This window comes from Aquila chrysaetos, chromosome 8 (assembly GCF_900496995.4).
Source record: "Aquila chrysaetos chrysaetos chromosome 8, bAquChr1.4, whole genome shotgun sequence".
In the NCBI taxonomy this organism is placed as follows: domain Eukaryota; kingdom Metazoa; phylum Chordata; class Aves; order Accipitriformes; family Accipitridae; genus Aquila; species Aquila chrysaetos.
This window is the reverse complement of record NC_044011.1, coordinates 38,136,441-38,155,377: the sequence shown is the minus strand read 5'-3', so window position 1 is coordinate 38,155,377 and position 18,937 is coordinate 38,136,441. Positions and strand designations below refer to the sequence as shown.

Sequence of the window (18,937 nt, the reverse complement as noted above, 5' to 3'; positions counted from 1 at the left end):
GAACTCCTTGAAAACTAATTCTATTTATTAAGCTATTTCTTGATTAAGGAGAGGCCCTACCCAAAAGGATTAAACACTGAATCTGCTACAGATGCAAATATCCTAAGTTACCAAAGCAAAGCAAACATATAGCCTTCTTGGTACATATTTACCGAGTAATAATAGCTCGAATTCATTAGGAAGAGAGAGAAATGCAGTGCTAAAATTCTGTGGTGTACTTAGAAACACTGATCAATGTACATGCGATAGAACAATCACATTGCAGAGAGTCCATTTCAGAATAGTTTATTTATAGACAATCTAGTCTAAAATAAAATTCAAGCAAGATAATTATTCTGGAATAAAATAACTTTTTTTTTAAAATAATACTGAGGTGAGGGACTTGCTCTAGAATAACTCCATTATAGTGAAACAGCAATTCAAAGCAGTGATCTGTACCTATGTGGGGAAATAATCTCTCTGTAGACTAGTTAAGTTCTCCGCTCATAGTATCCTGCTTAGGATAAGGATCTGTCACTTTTTTGGCCCCTTCTAACATTCTGTCCTTCATATGCACTGTTGTTGTTTCTGTTCAAGATATTTTCACCCTGGTTATCATTCAACACTGCAGTCCCGTTCCTTGTTCCCTGGAGACATCTCTGGAACAGTCTGGATTCCAAGATGGGTATCTGTGGAGAAGATAGCATTCCTTTCTGAAGACTTCTCCTAAGATTAACTCATGCAATATCCTCCTCTCAGAGCTGAGGAATCTGTAGATCTTGGTGTTTTCAAATATTTTGCTTGTATGTTTCCCTAGCTTGCATTTGCTTGATCCAGCTGTTTGTAAAAGAAACATTAGAAAAGCAAATATGTTGAAAGGATGGCATGAAGTAATCCTGACTGTATCTCCAAATCTTGTTCTGAAGGAGTTACTGCTGACACTGCACAGCGTGGATCCAGAAATAGTAGTTTGGTTGAAGTGTAGGTATGATTGCATCTTAGCCCTCAAGGGAAGTTTACTACTGGGAATTTGTGTTACCCAGCAAAGTTGCTAAATGTTTCCATCTCCGAAATGTACAGCTGTTACCTGGCTGCATTGAAAGTGAAATGTGAAGGAACAAGATTGCTAGTTTATCTGCAGGTATTTCATACCATTTTAAGCCCCCTGAAAAATCTCCTACCTCCATTCTTGTGTGCCTTGCTGCCAAGAAGGTACTGGATACCAGAGAATAAAGAACTATACACTGCAATGGCATTTTCCTTTCCCCCATTTAGCTATTCTATTAACTAGTTATAATTATGTATTATATAGGTGAATATATAATACCCCAATCCAGATCTGTATGTACAGCTTTTTTTTTTTTTAAGTTTTCATTCAATCATAGATATTTTAATTAGAAATTGTTTGTCTTTTCATTCAGTAATATTATTGGTGAAGTAGTTAAAGGGAACTTAATTATAGGTCTGGAGGGAGAAGGGGTTTTATCAATATATTTAGGCATATATATCTGTATTGAATTTCTTCAAAAAGACACATTTTGTACGGTAGAAAAATATTTTATAAAGCTTCAGCATAACTCTGTTTGATGGATTTAAGAGCTCTTTGATATCCTGACACTTAGGAGAAACAGGAAGAATTTGTTAGATTTCTCATGTCTTTTTAAACTCAAATGTCACATTTCACCGTCACTATGGAAAAGAGAGTGGAATTACTCTAAACCAGTAGGTGAGAAGTGGAAAGAAGTAAAGTGTTCAAAAACAATTTCAAAGTATTGATGTTCCTGTTAGTCTGATAAAGTACATCGGATAGGTTTACCAAGTGGATACTGACAGAACTCCTGGTACTGGATGAAAATCTTGTGGAATACAGCAACAATGGTTTGTAACCTCAGTTAATGTTTGCTGTATACTGATGCTGCTCTGACATGTCCAGAATGTCCATGAATGACTTCTGAAAAATGTTGGAGTCAACAACATGAGAGTAAATTTTTTTTTTCCTTCAGTGAAGAGCCTAATCTTTTGATATTGTTTCAAGCATTCAGGTTTATTCTTGTTAATAGTGATGCTTTAAGCAGTAGAAGTCAACAACTGATGTGCAGCATGCAATATCTGCAATTGATTAATGATGAACTAGCAGGACTGTCTGATTAGCGCTGTGAATAAATGTTCCTTGCACTTATGGGGATGTAAATATTGAAATGTATAGGATCTCTGATACATGCTTTATTTAACAATGTTTACTCTTGGTTGCAGATCGCTGGATTTTTTGCACTATGTTTTCAAGCTTTTTCCAGTATGTATAATTAAAGTTTTGAAGTTTGTATGGATATGTATGTATGACGGGACGGTAGTGCAGTTGTCAGCCAGAGTATTTAGATATGATGCCAGAGTAAGTCAGTGACTCACAGGAGTACGCTATGGCTAGTTGCCCTGGGCTGAGTTACCCTGAGGAGTTTGACTCCTCTCCTTGGCTGCTTTTGGACTTCATGTATTGCATACATAAGTCATTTGTTTATGTTCCATAGGGACTTTTCTGAGATGCAGATTTAGAAAGCAAATGTTTCAAATTCCTTTAAATCATGTATAGATCCAGACTGTACCTAAATTAAAAATGAAATCAGGGAAGATACATTAAAGTAGAAGAGTTAAAGCCTAGAAAACAGCAGTAATAAGGAAATCCATAGTATTTACCTATAGCCTAAACAGTGGCACTGAAGGTTTATGTTTAGGGCAAAGCTAACTTGCAGCAAATAAGGATGTAAATTTACAGTGCAGTAGCTGTTTCATGCTAATGCTCTGTGTGATCAATCTTTATCTGAGGTAACAAAATACACTTTCTGAGACATTCTTAACACACGCTACAGTGAGTTGTAAATTCACACTACAATTACTGCGTGGTAGCATCCTTTAGAGACAGGTCCTGGTGACCACAGATACACCCTTGGCCCTAAATATCAGCATGTTCAGAAATGCTGCTTACCACCAAAGAAAGTTCCCAGAGAAAGTGAACACAGAAAACATTTCATATCTCTAAGTAGTTTATCCATCCAACAATGCACCTGTCACTCCTTGAAACAAAATGTCATGATGGAATCACCAGGTGTAGTAAAAAAAATTAATCACATAGTGTGCTTAAAGATAAGGAGCAAGATTCAAATATCTTTCTACTGAAAAAATACCGTAGAATAATCAGCCAGAGTAAACCAATTAAACATCTTCCAGATCTGTGCTACTTGGGAGTCTTTCAGCATCTATCATGCTGCATGAAGCATCTTTATGAATTGTCAGAGTTCTCCAACGTCCCCGTGTGCAGTGAGATTATCTTAAAGCATATATTCAATAAAAAGAGATGGGAGAGACTCTGGTGGAAGGGGGTGCTTGAACAGTTTGAATGGATGAAGTTATCTGTGGCATGCAGTTTCATCTCCAGAGGATGCTCTCTTTCATCTGAGAGCATTCAGTGGAGATTCCTGCATTCCTTTGCACCTCTGCAGCCTTTACAGCACAGGTTCTCTGAACAGTTACATTGACTGCCAATACATCGTGTCTTTGTAGGCATATGCACCCTATAGCGCATGCACGCCAGCAGTGGCAAATTTGGGACAAGCTGGACATCACTGCATATGTACAAACTTGCATTCATTAAGTCTACTGTGCATGCAGTGCAAAGTCAATCTGTGCTTACACACTGGGGGCTTGTTCAGGACTGTAGGACATGTTGCTCTAGTTGGTGATCTCACTTGGCTGCAGACTTGCAAAAGATCCCAGACAGACATACATTGTCCTGAAATTTCACTGCAGAAGAATAGTAAGGTAGAATAAAGGACCTTTTAAGGGAAAATGTTGGCCCTAAAGGTGTGGGCATAGAGATAATGTTCCTACTAGGCAGTTGGACTAGGTGATCATTGTAGGACCCTTCCAACTGAAGTATTCTACTGAGGAAGAAAAGACAGGGAGGAGGGTGTGTATGGAAAAAAAGGACTGTTAGGGAATATCAGGGTATTAACGAGTAAGTCTTTACTGTGGGAGCTTAAAGACCCGTTTCTGTGAGCCAACTTAACGTTCAGCTCATCAGTCCTTTGTGCTGCCTAGCTATTAAGCCATCTAGGTAGAGCAATACTTGGAGTACATTGTAAGCATTGCATTCAGTTTGTTTTCTTTCTGTCCACTCTAGTCTGAAGCTTTTGTGTAAAGCTTACATTGAGATCACTAAGCCTTTATTGTCTACAAATCTTTTTCAGGACAAAGACTTCTGTGTCATCCTCGTACCACATCATGTACCAGAGTTCCACCTGATCCAGAGTTTTGTTCGGGTTGTCCCTCTCCATACTTCCAAACTTGGTGAGGAGCTTTATGTGTTCCACCGTGCAGGATTGCTCAAGTGAGTGTGCCTCATGACAACAAACGATGTACTCTGAACTACATTTATGGAATATACTTGCACCAGCCAACCTAGCACCAGATGGGTATTCCTTTGCTATCACAGACCAAGCTGGTGTTCTGCACAGTATGGTGCAACATCTTGCAAAAATGGTAGCTTGAGTCCCCAAAACAGTATAGTTGAATAGCACAGGACTGTGCCTGGAGCAATTAGGAGCAGAGCTAAATAACTTAGTCTTTAGCAGCATTACTGCAGCTGTCTTGCTTTCTGTTCTGGAGTGAATCCTAACCCTATTCTGATGTATCTCCACACAGCTCTATACTAGACAATGTAGAAATAGCTTTATATTTTCAGTGAAATAAAGTAGTAGTTAGTGACATGATTTTTAATGAAACAAAAAATGAGATTAAAAATTAAAAATGTGAAAGCAAGCAGTCTTCTGACTGCCAGCGTTTATATATAGTTTCCTTTAAGTAAAACCAAAGTGCAGTGAGAGGATTCATTTAAAGTTTGTATATACAGTACTAACTTAATGAAGATGAACATTGGTATGGACAAGTAGCTTCTTCAAGTTACCTTGTTGTGGACCAAGGCCAATAGAGAAACATGGTGCCCTTCGGACTTGGGTCAGGTTGTGTAACATTGGTACTTGAAAGCCTGGTCTAGATTTAATTCTTGGAAACATTGTGTAACTCTCTTAAGAGAAATGCAGTAATGCATTTCTGGAACATGCAGAACACAGCAGTAACCTCACTGTTGAGTATCTATTTTATATAATTTTTCTCTTATTTTTTGTGTTGAATCATTTATTTCATACCTTTCAATTTCCGTGATACTCTGAATGCTTCTGTAGTCTGAAATACTGGTGAACTGGGACACAAAACCTCTCTTGCGATGACTTTTGTTACATGGTGTGAGTTTTCCAATGCTTTGCTTGGATAACAAACCTATACTGGCCCAAATACCAAGCTGAAGTTGTGGCACAGTTAGACATTTTCCTTTATTTTTGTCTTAATGTAGCTAAATACTGCGTGGTTTTAGAAAAATACTTTCATTTTAATTGCATACTTAACCACCTTTGGTGGTATACAAATAGCTCATGGAGAAACTGGCCAGCTACTCTTGGACCTGTGCAGAAGCTTTTTACCATGAGATGAAATTGGGCTTCTGTGTACTATGTAAGAATCCAGCTGGCTGAAGAGAAAGCCATTGGAGTAATTTCTGTTAATCTCAGTCACAGCTGTTCAGTAATCCACCAGTAGGATTGGTAGTCATATGTCCTCTTGTGATTTTGGTCAAAATTAAACTTGTTATCAAGGTTTTTAAAAAAATAAATTAAAAAAAAAAAACCACAAACAAAAAACCCCTGAACAAGACACCTTGCAATTCTGATTAAATTGCGCATATTCCAAATGATACCAGCCCTTCCATGAAAACAGAATAGGGTCGTTAGTCATATTTTCCAAACCCCCCTGCAGCTGTGCAGGAAAGTAAGGAAAAATAGCTTTTTACTGAGGTTCAGGATCAGAAAAGCTATGGAATAAGCCAGATGAAGCTTTTGGAAAGTTTCTGAAGAACAAAAAATGCAGTGCACAACAGCAGATACTGTCTTAGATAAAACTAAAATATGAAAAAGTAGAAGATCAATATATTGTACTTGCATCAAGGGCTTTCGAAAGGCATGTAAGTGAAAAGGAAGTCACAGAAAATGGCTTAAAAGAAAAACAGGGGTAAGAAGATGGGTGTATGAAGACATGAAAGGGCAAAATCAGAAGGGGCACAGGCACAAAATGAGATACTGATTAGTAAAGATTGTAAAAGGAATAAGAAAAAGTGTTAAGTACACAAAAAGCAAGAGTGCAGCAAATGGAAGTATAGGTCTGCTACTTAACAGTGAAGGAGGGAAAAAATAACAGATGACAAGGCATAGGCTGAAATGCTTAATGGATACTTTCCCACAATTTTCACTAAAAAGCATAATAATAATAATAGCATCCTGGTCTCTGAGCAGTCAAAGGAATTGGGCATCTAGAATGAGTTAATTCATTGCTGGAAGAGAAATGAGCACAGACCTTGGATAGTCCTTCCTACTATTTCATACTTTCAGTGGATCTAGTGGTTTTTGTTTATTGTTTTAGGAAATAGTTTCAATTTTTTGCATGTTCTGGTTTTCGTCATATTAAAAATATAGTTCATTATTGACACAACTGCCTTCTCTTGGACATGGGTGGGAAGAAAAACTCACGTGCTGGGCTCAGTGGAGTGGCAGAAAGATAGCATGCGCATGGGTTGTGGAGTGAACCATATTGTTGGTCTTGCTGACCATCATCCTCATCACTTGTTTGATCTTGCAATTAACTGTCTGTGGAAATGAGTTAACAAGTATGGAAACTAAGCTGATGCTCACTTAGAAACTCAGGATTAGTTTGTAATTTAGTAATCAAACGTATGCTTTTGAGCACTCAAATGATCAAATTGAAAATTATCAATGAGATTGAGCTGCGAAATTTCCCATAACATATCAGATACTTGGTAGGTTTGGTTTTTTTTAAGGTACTAGTGCTATTCATTAAAACCATGGTCCACAAAATCAATCTCAGTGTGACTGTGACTTAGGCTGAAGAGTATCACATGCAAGTTTAAACTGAAAACAAGAAGAACAGGAATGGAAGTTATACTACATGAACGTCAAGTTTTTTACCTGTGGGTGAAAGAACTTAATTCTTGGAAATTAAGTTGTAATTCAGTTCCTTGAACAGCAGTCTGTAAGTCTTTATTGTATGAGCCTTGTTTAACCAGGAAGGGTCGATGCTTTTAACAGACAAGAGAGAGTTCCTCAGCTGCTATAGACTGTCACTGTGAAATAAATTTTTTTCATAATTAGTGGGTGGGAAGATGTTTTGTAACAGTGTGTGTAAACTAGGTAAGTGCCAGGATATTCCTGTCTGTAGCTAACATGTTGCTGGCTGTACATATCGCACAGACATTTTTATACCATGTCACTGTTGTGTGATTACTAACTGTCTATCTTATGTTTATCAGAGGCATTTTATTCATGTAAGTTTATCCTCATTAGTATTTAAAGAACCAAGGCCTAACACAAATGTTAGTAATTTGTTCTTATTGGAGAAACTGATGTTACTGCCTTTCTTTTGTATCATATCCAAGGATGACAGTTGGCGCTCTTATTTTTTTCTCTCTCTCCTTTTTTCTATTTTTCTCATCTTTCTCTATTTCTTTCTTTTTTCCCTATGTGTGTCAGTGTGCAGTTACGGATTCGACTTCAATTTTAAAAGGTTCTTTGCCTCCTTTCTCTGCTGGCTCTTATTCACGTGAAGATTAGGTGATATCTGTGGTCATAGTTAGTCATTACTTTGAGGGATTGGGCTGTAGGTACCGAAAGACCGAGTGTTTAGTAGCAGTTAAAGCAGCATTTTTGAGTTCTCTTAAGTAGATGTTGCGTGATCTTTTATGTTATCACGCAATAAGTTAATATATACATTTGGAACAATAGTCATATAGCAATCAATTTCAACTTGTGAAAGACGTGCTCGGTGCTTGTGGAAGGCATGTTGTCTTAAGCATGGGAATGGTCTTTAATTTGTCACAGAGTGAATTTTTACTCTCTTTTTTTCCTTTTTTCTTATAGGTCATTTAGTGTAAGAAGGGCAACAACCAATGACCTACTTGGTGTCAAAATGCTCATTAAAACCCTTAGCTTGAATGAAAGTATATTGAATGACTTAAAGATATTTACTCTGGCTCGCAGGGATCCAGTGAGTATTTGTTGCAAGTATACTTACAAGAGAATGGGTAAATACTGGTATAAACATCCAGAATTTACTACATTACTCTAAACTAGTATACTATATATAGTATATAGGTACTCGAGTCAGTATCAACAGTCAGTATACACTGTATTCAGCCTGACTTGATAGTTAATCTAACCTGTGGCCTATACCAACTACCCTCTTCTTTGGATACTTCTCAAATGCAGGGACAGAAGAACGCTGGATGCATTTTTTGGCCACCTAGAGCCTGATTTGCATTGTTGCTTTTTCTTGCACGCACATCTGGTTGTGTGATGAACATGTGTTTTGTCACATGATGGGGGCCTCTTTCTCCTTCCTGTAATGTGGCCAGACATATGCCTGGGAACATCTGCATTATTGTTGTGTGATGGAAAATGCTGCTTAAACAAAAAACCAAGCACTATCATTACCAATCATACAGCTGGAGGGAAATCCATTTTATACAACTATTGATGGAGAATATCTGTTTTAATTAATATCCTTTCCTAAGATCAGAACTTAACCCACGACTAAATTAGCGGCTGAGCTTATAGCACTCCTGTAGCAGCTAGGTCCTAACTGGAACTTTAGTTAGTAAACTTCTGCATGGTCAAGAGTCCAGCCATGAACATTGTTTAAACATTATGCCTTGAGTTAAGGAAGAGTGGTTAAATTGGGGTAGTGTGTAGAATGTATACTGGCAGGAAAGTATTTTAACTGTGGTTGTGTGGTGAAATACACAGTTACAATTAAAGAGGAAGGTTACTAATGAAATAGGAAACATGCATATGTTGCTTTTGCCTTGCAGGATGGGATCCCAGTACAGGCTTTCATAGCAGAAGTTTTGGATCAAATAGTTGGCGTTTCTGTCATCAGAGATGAAATGGTAAATTCTATTTCTGTGTTGTATGAAAACTGTAACGCTTAGCCCTCAACACTAAAGGCTGAGTTTTGTGCTTGCCACTATACATGTACCTAACAGAAAGTATATTTAAAAGATACTGCCTCTATAAACTTTCTTTCTCTCTTTCCTGACTATGTAGACTCTATTATTTCCCTTCTCATATATGATGATTGACACACAGATGAAAAAAAATCATCCTGTGATTTGCAAGAAGCTGCTGATGTGTTCTGGAAGTGTGCCTCCTACACCTCTTTTTGGTTCTTTAGCACAAAGCCATTTTGCCTCTAGATATGTTTATAATCACCAATTTTGCCCCCTGATTTCCAAAGTCAATAAGCAGTTTTGCCATGCGTATTGCAAAGAGTAGTTGTTGTCTTTCTAGATTTGCTTTCTTAACTTTTTTCTCCAACAGTAGATTCTGAGTGATTATGAATCACACACTTAACTTCAAAACAAATAAAAAGCATATACTCTAGTGGAGTACAAAAAAAAGACAATGTTGCACATTATTCTTGAAAGGTAAACATGCTTTAAGACTTACTTTGTGGCATGACTGAAAAGGCAGATTTTAGAATGTTCAGTAGCTGCAATGCTCAGTTTTCAAAATAGAGTAGTCACTCCTATTTTCAAAAATAGCTCTTAATTATATTAAGAGCATTGAGATAAGAGGATATAGCAATTTCTTTTGAGTGTATAAATGTGCAAAAATCTCAACTTACCACTTCAACAGGGAAGACTTGTTGGAGGGCATTTCTTACACAGCTTTTCTCTGTAGAATTCCCCTTTTTCAGTTTAAGTTTTGTGAAAGGACAGTTTAGGCTTCTCTGTCTTGAACTCAGCAAAACAGAGTTGTTTGTGGTTTTTTTTTCCTCCATGAATGTCTATTAACCTGTATCAGACATTGTTGTGAAAGGCTCAAATATGCGTTCCCTGTAAATGAAGGTGGGCAAGCTGCAAGAATAGATTTTGATACAATGAAAAGACTTTCAAGAAAAATGTGTTCAGTCAGTGTGCTTTAATTGAGAAGAACTCTTAAAGGCACTTAATTTCAGTGTTCAAATTTAGTTCCTTAATTGATAGAAAGCATCTTGTTGGCACTTGCTAAAATATTGTAAATGTAGCTGTTTCATCACTGCTGATTTCCAAATTCTTATTTTCTAGGATATTGAGTACATTCGATCACATTACAACATTGAAGATTTTATTCATTTTAATCACCACCAGCATGAAGAACATGGACATCTTTACCACTTTGTCTTAAATCCTATATTTCATCACTATACAAAACACTTTCTAAAGGAGATTCTTCGCTTGGCCCACAAATCTTCTCTTTACTATCCTATTTATCCACAGTATGTGGAAGGCAAGGTAAGGAGAAAGTTATTTGTATTTCTTATATTGAATATTGTCACCTTTGCTCACTTTATTTTTCTCTTTGCTTCTGTGAATGACTGTAAACAGGAATTTTCTTAGCAACCTGCAGCAAATTGTACTTTCTTTTCTTCTTGCATGATATAATCTGCACTCATGGACATAGCTGTTGCATAGTAGGGCTAGTCTGTAGCATGCTCAGTAGTGCATGGGAGTCCAGACTTACCCAGTGTCTTCACGAAGCACGTGGAGGAGCAGGAATTTGAAGTGTACTTGGCCTTGGCTGTTTGCCTAGTCTGTGAAGGGAGAGAACCTCTTCCTAGGGGGTGGCTCCTTCTGAGCTGATTCACTCTTTGCAAATCTCTGTTTCTCAATTTAATTTAGAGGATCCTAGGGCAACTGTTCTCTAAATGTAGTTAGATGTCTTAAGTTACACACAGTAGTATGTTTCCCTGGGAGCAGCACAGCAGAGGAATAATTTGTTTGCTACCTCCTCACTTGTTTCTGGAAGAAGTATATCTGCTTCTTACCCAAATAGGTTCGTGTATCGCTCTTGCCTCATGCATTGTGTCAGCCCCCTCCATAAATGTGCTTTAGTACTGATAGTCACGTTTCTGCCCGTTTCTGCCCTTTCCTGCCTGTTCCCAATAGACAGGTTCTAGGATGAAGTAGGAAGCATCTAGTATTCCCACTCCTGCCTATGTTAGGACTCTGTGTCTGAGTTGTAAGCTGTAGTTTGGGTTTGACTTTGGTTCTTGCCCTTGTGTTGGATGTATAGGTGAAGAAACAAGAAACTCACAACTCATCAACTGAGGAGACCAACCTAATAGTTTCTATTTAATTGTTTTTAACATGCTAATACACCTGGTATACCTTTATCACTTGCAAAATCAGTTACCAATCAGGTTTTAAATGACAACGTATAAAGCACATATTTTGTCTTTATATTTAACAATGATTTGTATTTCCTGTCATAGTTTAATAACCTGATCAAGTTGTACTGTCCCACATACCTCCACTCAGCTGCATAATTAATTTTGAGAGATACCAGTATTTGTTTAGATTCAGGACAAAGTGGAGGGCGGGGAAGAAAAAAGGAATTATGTTGCTGGGCATAATGTAGCATAAGTAAATGCAAGGGGATAATATTAGAAACACATCAAGGTGGTTAATAAGAGCTCTTCAGAAGTGATTTAGGTATTCTAGACTGTGTTTCATCAGAAGTGAGCAGGACCTAGGCACCTCATTGTCATTGAAAATGTGTCTTGTGTTTCTGCAAGTGCCACAGGAGAACCATAAGAACTTAATGCTGTGTGGGAAAATCCATTTCCGAGAAGAATGTAATCTGTGGAAGCAAAATAAAAGATTCTTTCAAAAATACTCATGTGTGTGTCTTGTCATCAGTCTCATGTCAGAAAAGGGAACACAACGTAAAATTTTCAAACATGTCAAGTCATTGATGTGTAGCTATCTAAAGCTACTATCTGGCCCAGCCTAATCACCTAGGCTTCTGCCAGCATTAATGGAGAAAACACGGTGCATCCAGAGGGCAGTTCATCCATCGATCATAACTGCCTATCTTAGGACAGAAAGAATTGCTCTCTGGAGATGCTCATCTCTCTAACTCTGGGGGGTGTCTGCATGGCTAGCTAAAGTAAGCACCTGGCTTTTAGATGGTGACTGAGATGAATTCTGTCCTCAGTGACTTAGGTGTTTTTGAAATCGCCACTGTTTTTAACATGGGAATTTTGACAGGTTAGACAGGTACATTTTCAGAAGGTTGTTTTTTCCTGTGTGCATTTGTGGAGTTTTTTCAGTGTTCTCTTGAGGAACCAATGTCCTTGCATAGCATTAGGTTCTTAGATTCTTAAGAGGTACTTACAAAAATGCAGTTTAATGGCAGTGGAGAGAAAAGTTAAATCTTACTAATGATTCCAGTTTGGCCTACTTCCAGGCTACAGAGTTCCTTTAAGTTACTTTAGCTTATCATTGCTTTCCAATAAGTGGTAAATGTGATATTTTACTCAGTTTTCAACTTAGTAACATCAAGTTTCTTCAATATTTATGGATGGAACTGTACTTCAGTACAATTTAGTTTGCATTAATGTTCATTCTCTATTTCCTGTAATTCTCTTAATTATTTTTTTTCCCTTTCATGATGTAAATTATGAGAGAGCCAGTCAAGCTACAATAAATGGAACACAGCTATTTCTAATGATCTATGCTATTCACATTAGCATTAGGGTTTTTGTTCACTTCAAGTTTATGCCAGTTTATTAACATTTATCACTTGGATGAAATTGACATTTTAGTTGGTATAGAATTTCTATATAAATTCATAACCATTCTTTGCCAAACAAGCAAAGGTTAGCAGTAAGCAGATAACATAGCTTAATGAGGTCAAATCAAGCTGATTCATGATCGCTACGGAGAAAAATATCCTCCTGGGGAAAATACTTGTGCTGAAAAAATCCCATAAACCAAACCACTTGTTTATCTGTCATTCCCACAGAGATAGTAATGTAATTACTCTCATAATTATCTTCATTAGTGTCAGGAATTATCTGCAATTCATTCCTCTGCTCTGAGTATGTTTGTTTATTTGCTGATTTTTCTCTCAGATTTAGCCAACAGAGCTAAGAATTTTGTATTTGCAAAGCCATACAACAGACATCTGTGATGCACTGTTCTGACATTCTCTCTGCTGAAATATAGATCGCTGTCTTTCAGTTTCAGAATCCCTGTGCCCATTCCCTGACATCTGCCCTTCATTACATGGTTCCCGTGCGACCAAGACGACAGATTGTCTATCCTCTGGAAGAGCTTGGCATAAACGCTCCATCAGAGCAGGTCTCCAAGGATCAGGTGGGTAACAGAAGCAGCAGCAGGCAAGAGGCATAGCGCCAGCTAATGCAGGGTTTGGCAGATGGGATGACATTACCATCTTAGTGTTGATAGGTTGCTTCTTAATTACATTGAACATGGTGTCCATACCCTTACAATTCCAGCTTTGCTTCTGCACAACCATCGCTTCTTCTAAGCTTGAGTTTCAAACGCATTACTAAGAGCAATCACTGAACTATAACGTTTACATACTAAATGCTTACATTGTAACAGTATTTTTTCATGACCTTATTTTCAAACTCCCAACACATTTTAAATGCTCTGACTTACTGTTCAGCCCTTCTTCCTGGCAAATTTGTTTAAGTATTATGCTCTGCAAGTGGAAAAAATACAATGTCATGCTTCTGACTATTTCTGTAGAAATTGCTTAAGTAAATTTTATTTTTCAGTCCCAAAGTCAGGTTTCTTCCATCCACAAGATACCCTGAAAGAACACTTAAAAATATCAGGAATGATTTAACAGCAAAGGAAAAGATTGTTTTCATTACCAAACAGTTCTTATTTGCATAGCACTCATGCAGTCTGGAGGTTCTAAACTAGAAGTCTCAAAATTTTATTTGTGAAATAACTTACACCTTATTCTGTCTTACATTTTTAAGTAACTAAAATTTGATGTGAAGATGGTTCCTCACAAGAGTAACTACCAAAACTGAAATATTAGGAAAAACACCATTAGCAATGGATACTCTCAGTAGGTAGCTGTGATTTCCTAAAGAAACATAATTAGGGAGCTTTATGTCTGTCTACTAACTTCCAGTTGGCTGAGATGGGCTCCCATATAATATTTTTAGTGCTGTCCTTTTCACAGTTAGTAATTTTTGGCATCCAAAACTCTTAATTAGGCAGCAGTTGGCAAAGCAAAATCCAGAACATAGCTGAGGCTATTGGTCTGAGTTTGGCTTTGTTGAACAGTCTTCCCTCAACACGCACATCCCTGCCTTTCTCTTCTCTGCAGAATAAAGTATCTGATGCTTTTCTTTAAACTACTTCCTATTTTATCTTTAAAATGAACTGTTGCTTTCTCACTAGAAGAACTTATCTTAGCATTTTTGTTGGAGCCGGAAAGTCACAGACTTCCCATGTTTGTAAGATTTGCAAATCTGTTGTCTGCTCCATTCCCAGGTTCTTCCTGAGGATTTCTAAGAGTTGCAGGTAGTGAGATAATTGTTTAAAATCTCAAAAGTTTAATGAATTTCTATTGAATAAAAGGTGCAAGATGTTTGCTAACAAAGTTTTGCTGAAAAGAAATTAAGGCTAGCCACTGTATAAGTATCCATGCATGTGCACTGGCATTAATTATAGATTTTTTGACAGACTGTGTTCTGTCAAAACTGACATCTGTGGTTGATCCCTAGGTGGTAACTTGAGGATAAAGCTAGTCCACTACTGCTGCCTGTAGTTTTCTGAAATACCAAGAATTTGAAACTATATAAAGCTAAACTGAGTCTTCTGTTGAGTGAATGAAATTACCTTTAACCACCATACGTTGTGAAAGCTGTATACCTTAAGAGATAACCTACCATAGGCGACTGAGCGTACTCGTAAAAGTAAGGAGCTGGTGCTGCTTTTAGATCTTGGATGTTTTGTTAGCCCTGGTAGTAGCCAGGCATAAGGCATTTGCCCTCTCTCTACTCTAATGTTTCAGAAAGGAAGATTGATTCCCATCAATAACCTTGCACTTCCCTGCAAAATCCTGCAGCTAAGTTGCAAGTAAAATGAGATGTATTTTATGAAATTAATATAATCAAATTTCAGTAGGCACAAAATTATTATACTTATACATTTTTGTAGCGATCAAAAGGCCTGCTCAGACACTCTGTAAACAGAAACACACAATCTGTGTTGCAAAGAGCAAAATATCCCACCAAGGAGTTAAATGTGTTAACTCTGCAAAATGGAAGGGCTGAGAATTGTCACCTTAAAAAATACTGTGAGGCAAGGTGACACACGTTTTGGTTGTAGAAGATGCTAGCAGCCCAGGAAGTGAGGTAAAAGGGAAATGGAAAAACAATGTCCTAAGGAAAGCATGGAGAAGAGAGGGAGAAAAGTGAAAGGCAAACAAAGAGGCTGGAGTAGGAATTAGTGGGAGGTTGTCTGAGGCAAGCACCTGGATAGCAGTAAAGAGAAAATGTCTGCTATCATCTTTGTTATGGTGGTTTTAAACAAGATAGGGGCAGGATCTTGCAGAATCTTAAAAGCTTTGGGCAAGCAAGGATTTCAAGTAGTTGAGACTGCTCCTCATTTCTTTATCACACATCTCTATTCTAGCTCACCAAGCTTCGTTTTAGCCAAGGAGGCTTTGCCTTCTCATATTAGAAAGCACTTATTTCTGACATTAACCCCTGCCCACTTTGTCCCTGAAAGCTGGAGGATGGTTTATCATTGTAATTCTTGTTTTAAAGAGCTCTGCAATGATGGCAGGAGTTTATCCCATAAACTACAATACCAAGATTGTAAATACAAGTCAATTTCAGAAGTGTAAAATTTTCATTTGACTGCCTGTCCTAATTAATTGCTTGAGTATCTATCGCTTATGATGGAGATAATTGTAATGAAATTCTTGCTTTGATACCCACAAGATGCCCCTTGATATCTAGCCATCAACATCTGCTTCTCATCTACTGCTTTTTCAGCTGCCTTCCTCTTGTTCCAGCCTTTTTTATGCTATCTCTCTCCTTTTCTTGCTGCAAAATTTATTTTTCACCAGTAACAGCTTGGGGCTTAGCAGCTCAGCCATTCAGTGTCTAAGTACAGCTCTTGATTTGTACATATATATCTCTGTAGGCCATTAGTGGCACACTGGGAGCCCTGGGGCTCAATCAGTTTGTGTACCAATTTAATACATTCCAGCCTGCTTGTGAGCATGAAGAGATTCACCCATAAAGATTGACCCAGTACAGATAACTCAACCAGGACCCACAAGGACTCTTTCCCATTTCTTTCCTCCAAAGCCAGAAGCGAAAGCAGCAATCTAAATCAGAAAAGCTTTGCCCTCAGCTAATTCCCATGCGTTGCCAGTCCAGATGGATCTCGGCTGTGCTGGAGAGGTGGTTTTCCTGCAGGTCTGGATCGGTTGTTAGAGACAGATGAGCACCAGAAATTAAGTCTGTGGTAACTTGTTCTCATTGCCCCTCTGTCAAATCTCTCTATTCTACTGCAGTGTCTGGAAAAATCAAAAAGTGGATAATGCCATGTGCCACCCTACTGTGGATTCCTGCCTGCTTCTAGCAGGCAGCATGAGATGTATGTCGTGGTGTCTAAGAATGCATAGGTCCTTCTTCCTATAGTCTTTCTGGGAGAGCTAGGTGTAAGGTAGAGAGATTTACTCTTAAAATCCAGAAATGTATCATATAAAAACATAATTTACCATTACCTGAATGAGTAACTGCAGTTTTCCAGCCACCCGGTTCTCTCTGTGTCCTTGTGATATTTCCCTTGGTTCAATATCGTTTCTAGTTTGGGCCAGGCTTTTGGTTTGTGTTGCCTCTTTGCTTATTGTTAAAATGAGTATGACTCCCAGTTGAGGAACTCTGCCTGTTCCTCCTCACTGTTGTCTGGCCTTTTTATTAAAGCTTTGCATAGGTTTTAAGGCAGCCACAATTTTTTTCACTCTTTCTCTTAAACCACAACTTTGCTGCTTCATCTCTGCATCAGAAGACCTGTCACTTCCCTAGCAGTGGCTCTCCATTTCCTCAAGGGCTGCAAATTCTTATGAACATAGTAGTATCTTCCTATAACAGTCACTAATGACAGAGTATGTTTTTACCATACCCCTTGAGATAGCAAATACATTTTGCTGCTGCTTTTGTGTGTCTGTTCCTACAAAACTCTATCTCCCATTGCTCTACTGAAGAGATGTTGGTAAATCAGGTAAGGATTGATGGAGAAGGCACAGAGGGGGAGGCATTAAACTCCGCTGTCTCCCATTGCAGCCCTATGGAATGGCACAGATGCTAACGATCTTATTTGCATCTAGTCCTGGAAGTGCCCAGACTTTGGGATGCCTGTTCAGCCTGTGCCTCTGCAGCAAGCATATCAGAGGTTCCACATATTAGCTCAAAATTGCATCAGGCCATACATCTGCCATGCTCTAGGGTTTCAGGACACAGACCTGAAAAAGCTTCTGTCTGCTCATTAGATCAAACACTTTCTACAGCTGTTCCAAATCAAAAGGAAATCTCTTGATTTTTTTGTATTCCGAATCAGTAACCAGTTTCGAAGCGCCAATTGGCAGAAGATCCAAAGATTCAAAATCTTAATTCCCACAGTGTTAGAACAGATTAGATTATTATTGTGTTTTGCACATCTGTCAGTCATTTCAGTCATGTTGTGTTAAAAAACAGTTGGTTACAACAGAATACTAAATATCTTATAAAGTGCTGCTGGCCTTTACGGTGCATGTAATTATTGGTGGGGTAGAAAACTATAGATAATTAAATAATTTTTAATGACTTCTTCATAAATAAACAATTTATAAACTTGTTTGCTTTCTCACCATCTGGGAGCATTCTGTTATCCATCTGCTTCATGTAATTATCAATAAAAGGGAAGAATAGGTGATATAATTAACAAAAATAACTGATCCACAATGAAGAACAAAAATGTCACACATCTGTTGAATTATTTTCTTGTTTCTGCCCTTTCATTATTATTCATGCTATTGTTTTTGGGGGTTGTTTTTTTTTTTATTATTTATTTCATGGCTGCATTCAAGCTGTCAGGTTTTATTGCACAGTTCAGAACTGTTTTTTCTGCTACAGCTCACAAAAAGAAGACAGAAAGAAGCCCATACAGTGTTGTATAAATTTATTTTGAAGAAAACCAAACAAAACCAACACTTTGTCAGTTAATTTGGTACTTCCAAAGTAATGCTACAGGTGCATTACAGGAAATGTTTAAATCGGGACAAGAAGTAGTGAGTGAAAGAGGGTCAGGCAAAGAGCTGGAGTCAGATGCTCAGCCCAGCTTTGTGTTGTCTGAGCTAGTTGACTTAAAACTTGTTCAAGAGTTGTGTGTTGCCAGGATGGCTGGGTAGAAGTCCAGGAAATGACTTGGGGCGGGGAGCCGGGGGGAGAATGCCTGTACAGCAGTGAGTTCTGTACTCCTTCAGTGGCCATGATTTCATTTCTGTGTGATTAAACAGTGTGCTTTCTCAGCAGTCCTTTATTTAAAAAAACCCTCCAAACAAAAATAACTTTCATGTTACATCCTTTAATATGCTATTGGAGATTCTAAATTTTCCTCGAGAAAGTTAGTTGAAAGTTGGTTTACCTGACTGAAAAGCACACAGAGGACCTTATCAGGATAAATACTCTTGAATCTGAAGAAAAGACCTCATGTACATGGAATTCAGTAATGCAGTGCATGAAAATGTGCCACCTTTTGTTCTTGGTGGTATCAGCTGTGGGAGGTGGTACCCTTCTGCTCTTTCATACTTGCATTGCTTTGCAGGTTATGTGAATTGAACTATTGTCGTTAGAATGGTAAAGTCTGTTTACCCCGTATGTAACAAGTCAGTCTTATTAATAGCACTAGCCTTTTTTCTTCAAAAGAGGATTTTTCCTTTACCATTTAGAGGAAAACTTTCAATGTCCTCTTTTCCCCTCA

The 18,937-nt window shown here is 37.9% G+C and overlaps 1 protein-coding gene across 7 annotated transcripts in view; it reads left to right on the top strand.

Moving 5' to 3' along the window:
- The window catches only part of CFAP61 (cilia and flagella associated protein 61), a 127,553-nt gene that overhangs the window by 26,242 nt on the left and 82,374 nt on the right, over window positions 1-18,937 (top strand). For all 7 annotated transcript variants that reach the window (XR_003924531.1, XR_003924530.1, XM_030021861.1 and 4 more), the window contains 6 exons: window positions 2,233-2,272; window positions 4,221-4,360; window positions 8,010-8,136; window positions 8,960-9,037; window positions 10,217-10,423; window positions 13,157-13,291. Coding sequence is in view for 5 of the 7 variants with exons in the window: in XM_030021861.1 (XP_029877721.1) it covers window positions 2,233-2,272; window positions 4,221-4,360; window positions 8,010-8,136; window positions 8,960-9,037; window positions 10,217-10,423; window positions 13,157-13,291 (727 nt within the window). In the remaining 2 variants the exon portion in view is untranslated. The remainder of the gene's footprint in view (window positions 1-2,232; window positions 2,273-4,220; window positions 4,361-8,009; window positions 8,137-8,959; window positions 9,038-10,216; window positions 10,424-13,156; window positions 13,292-18,937) is intronic.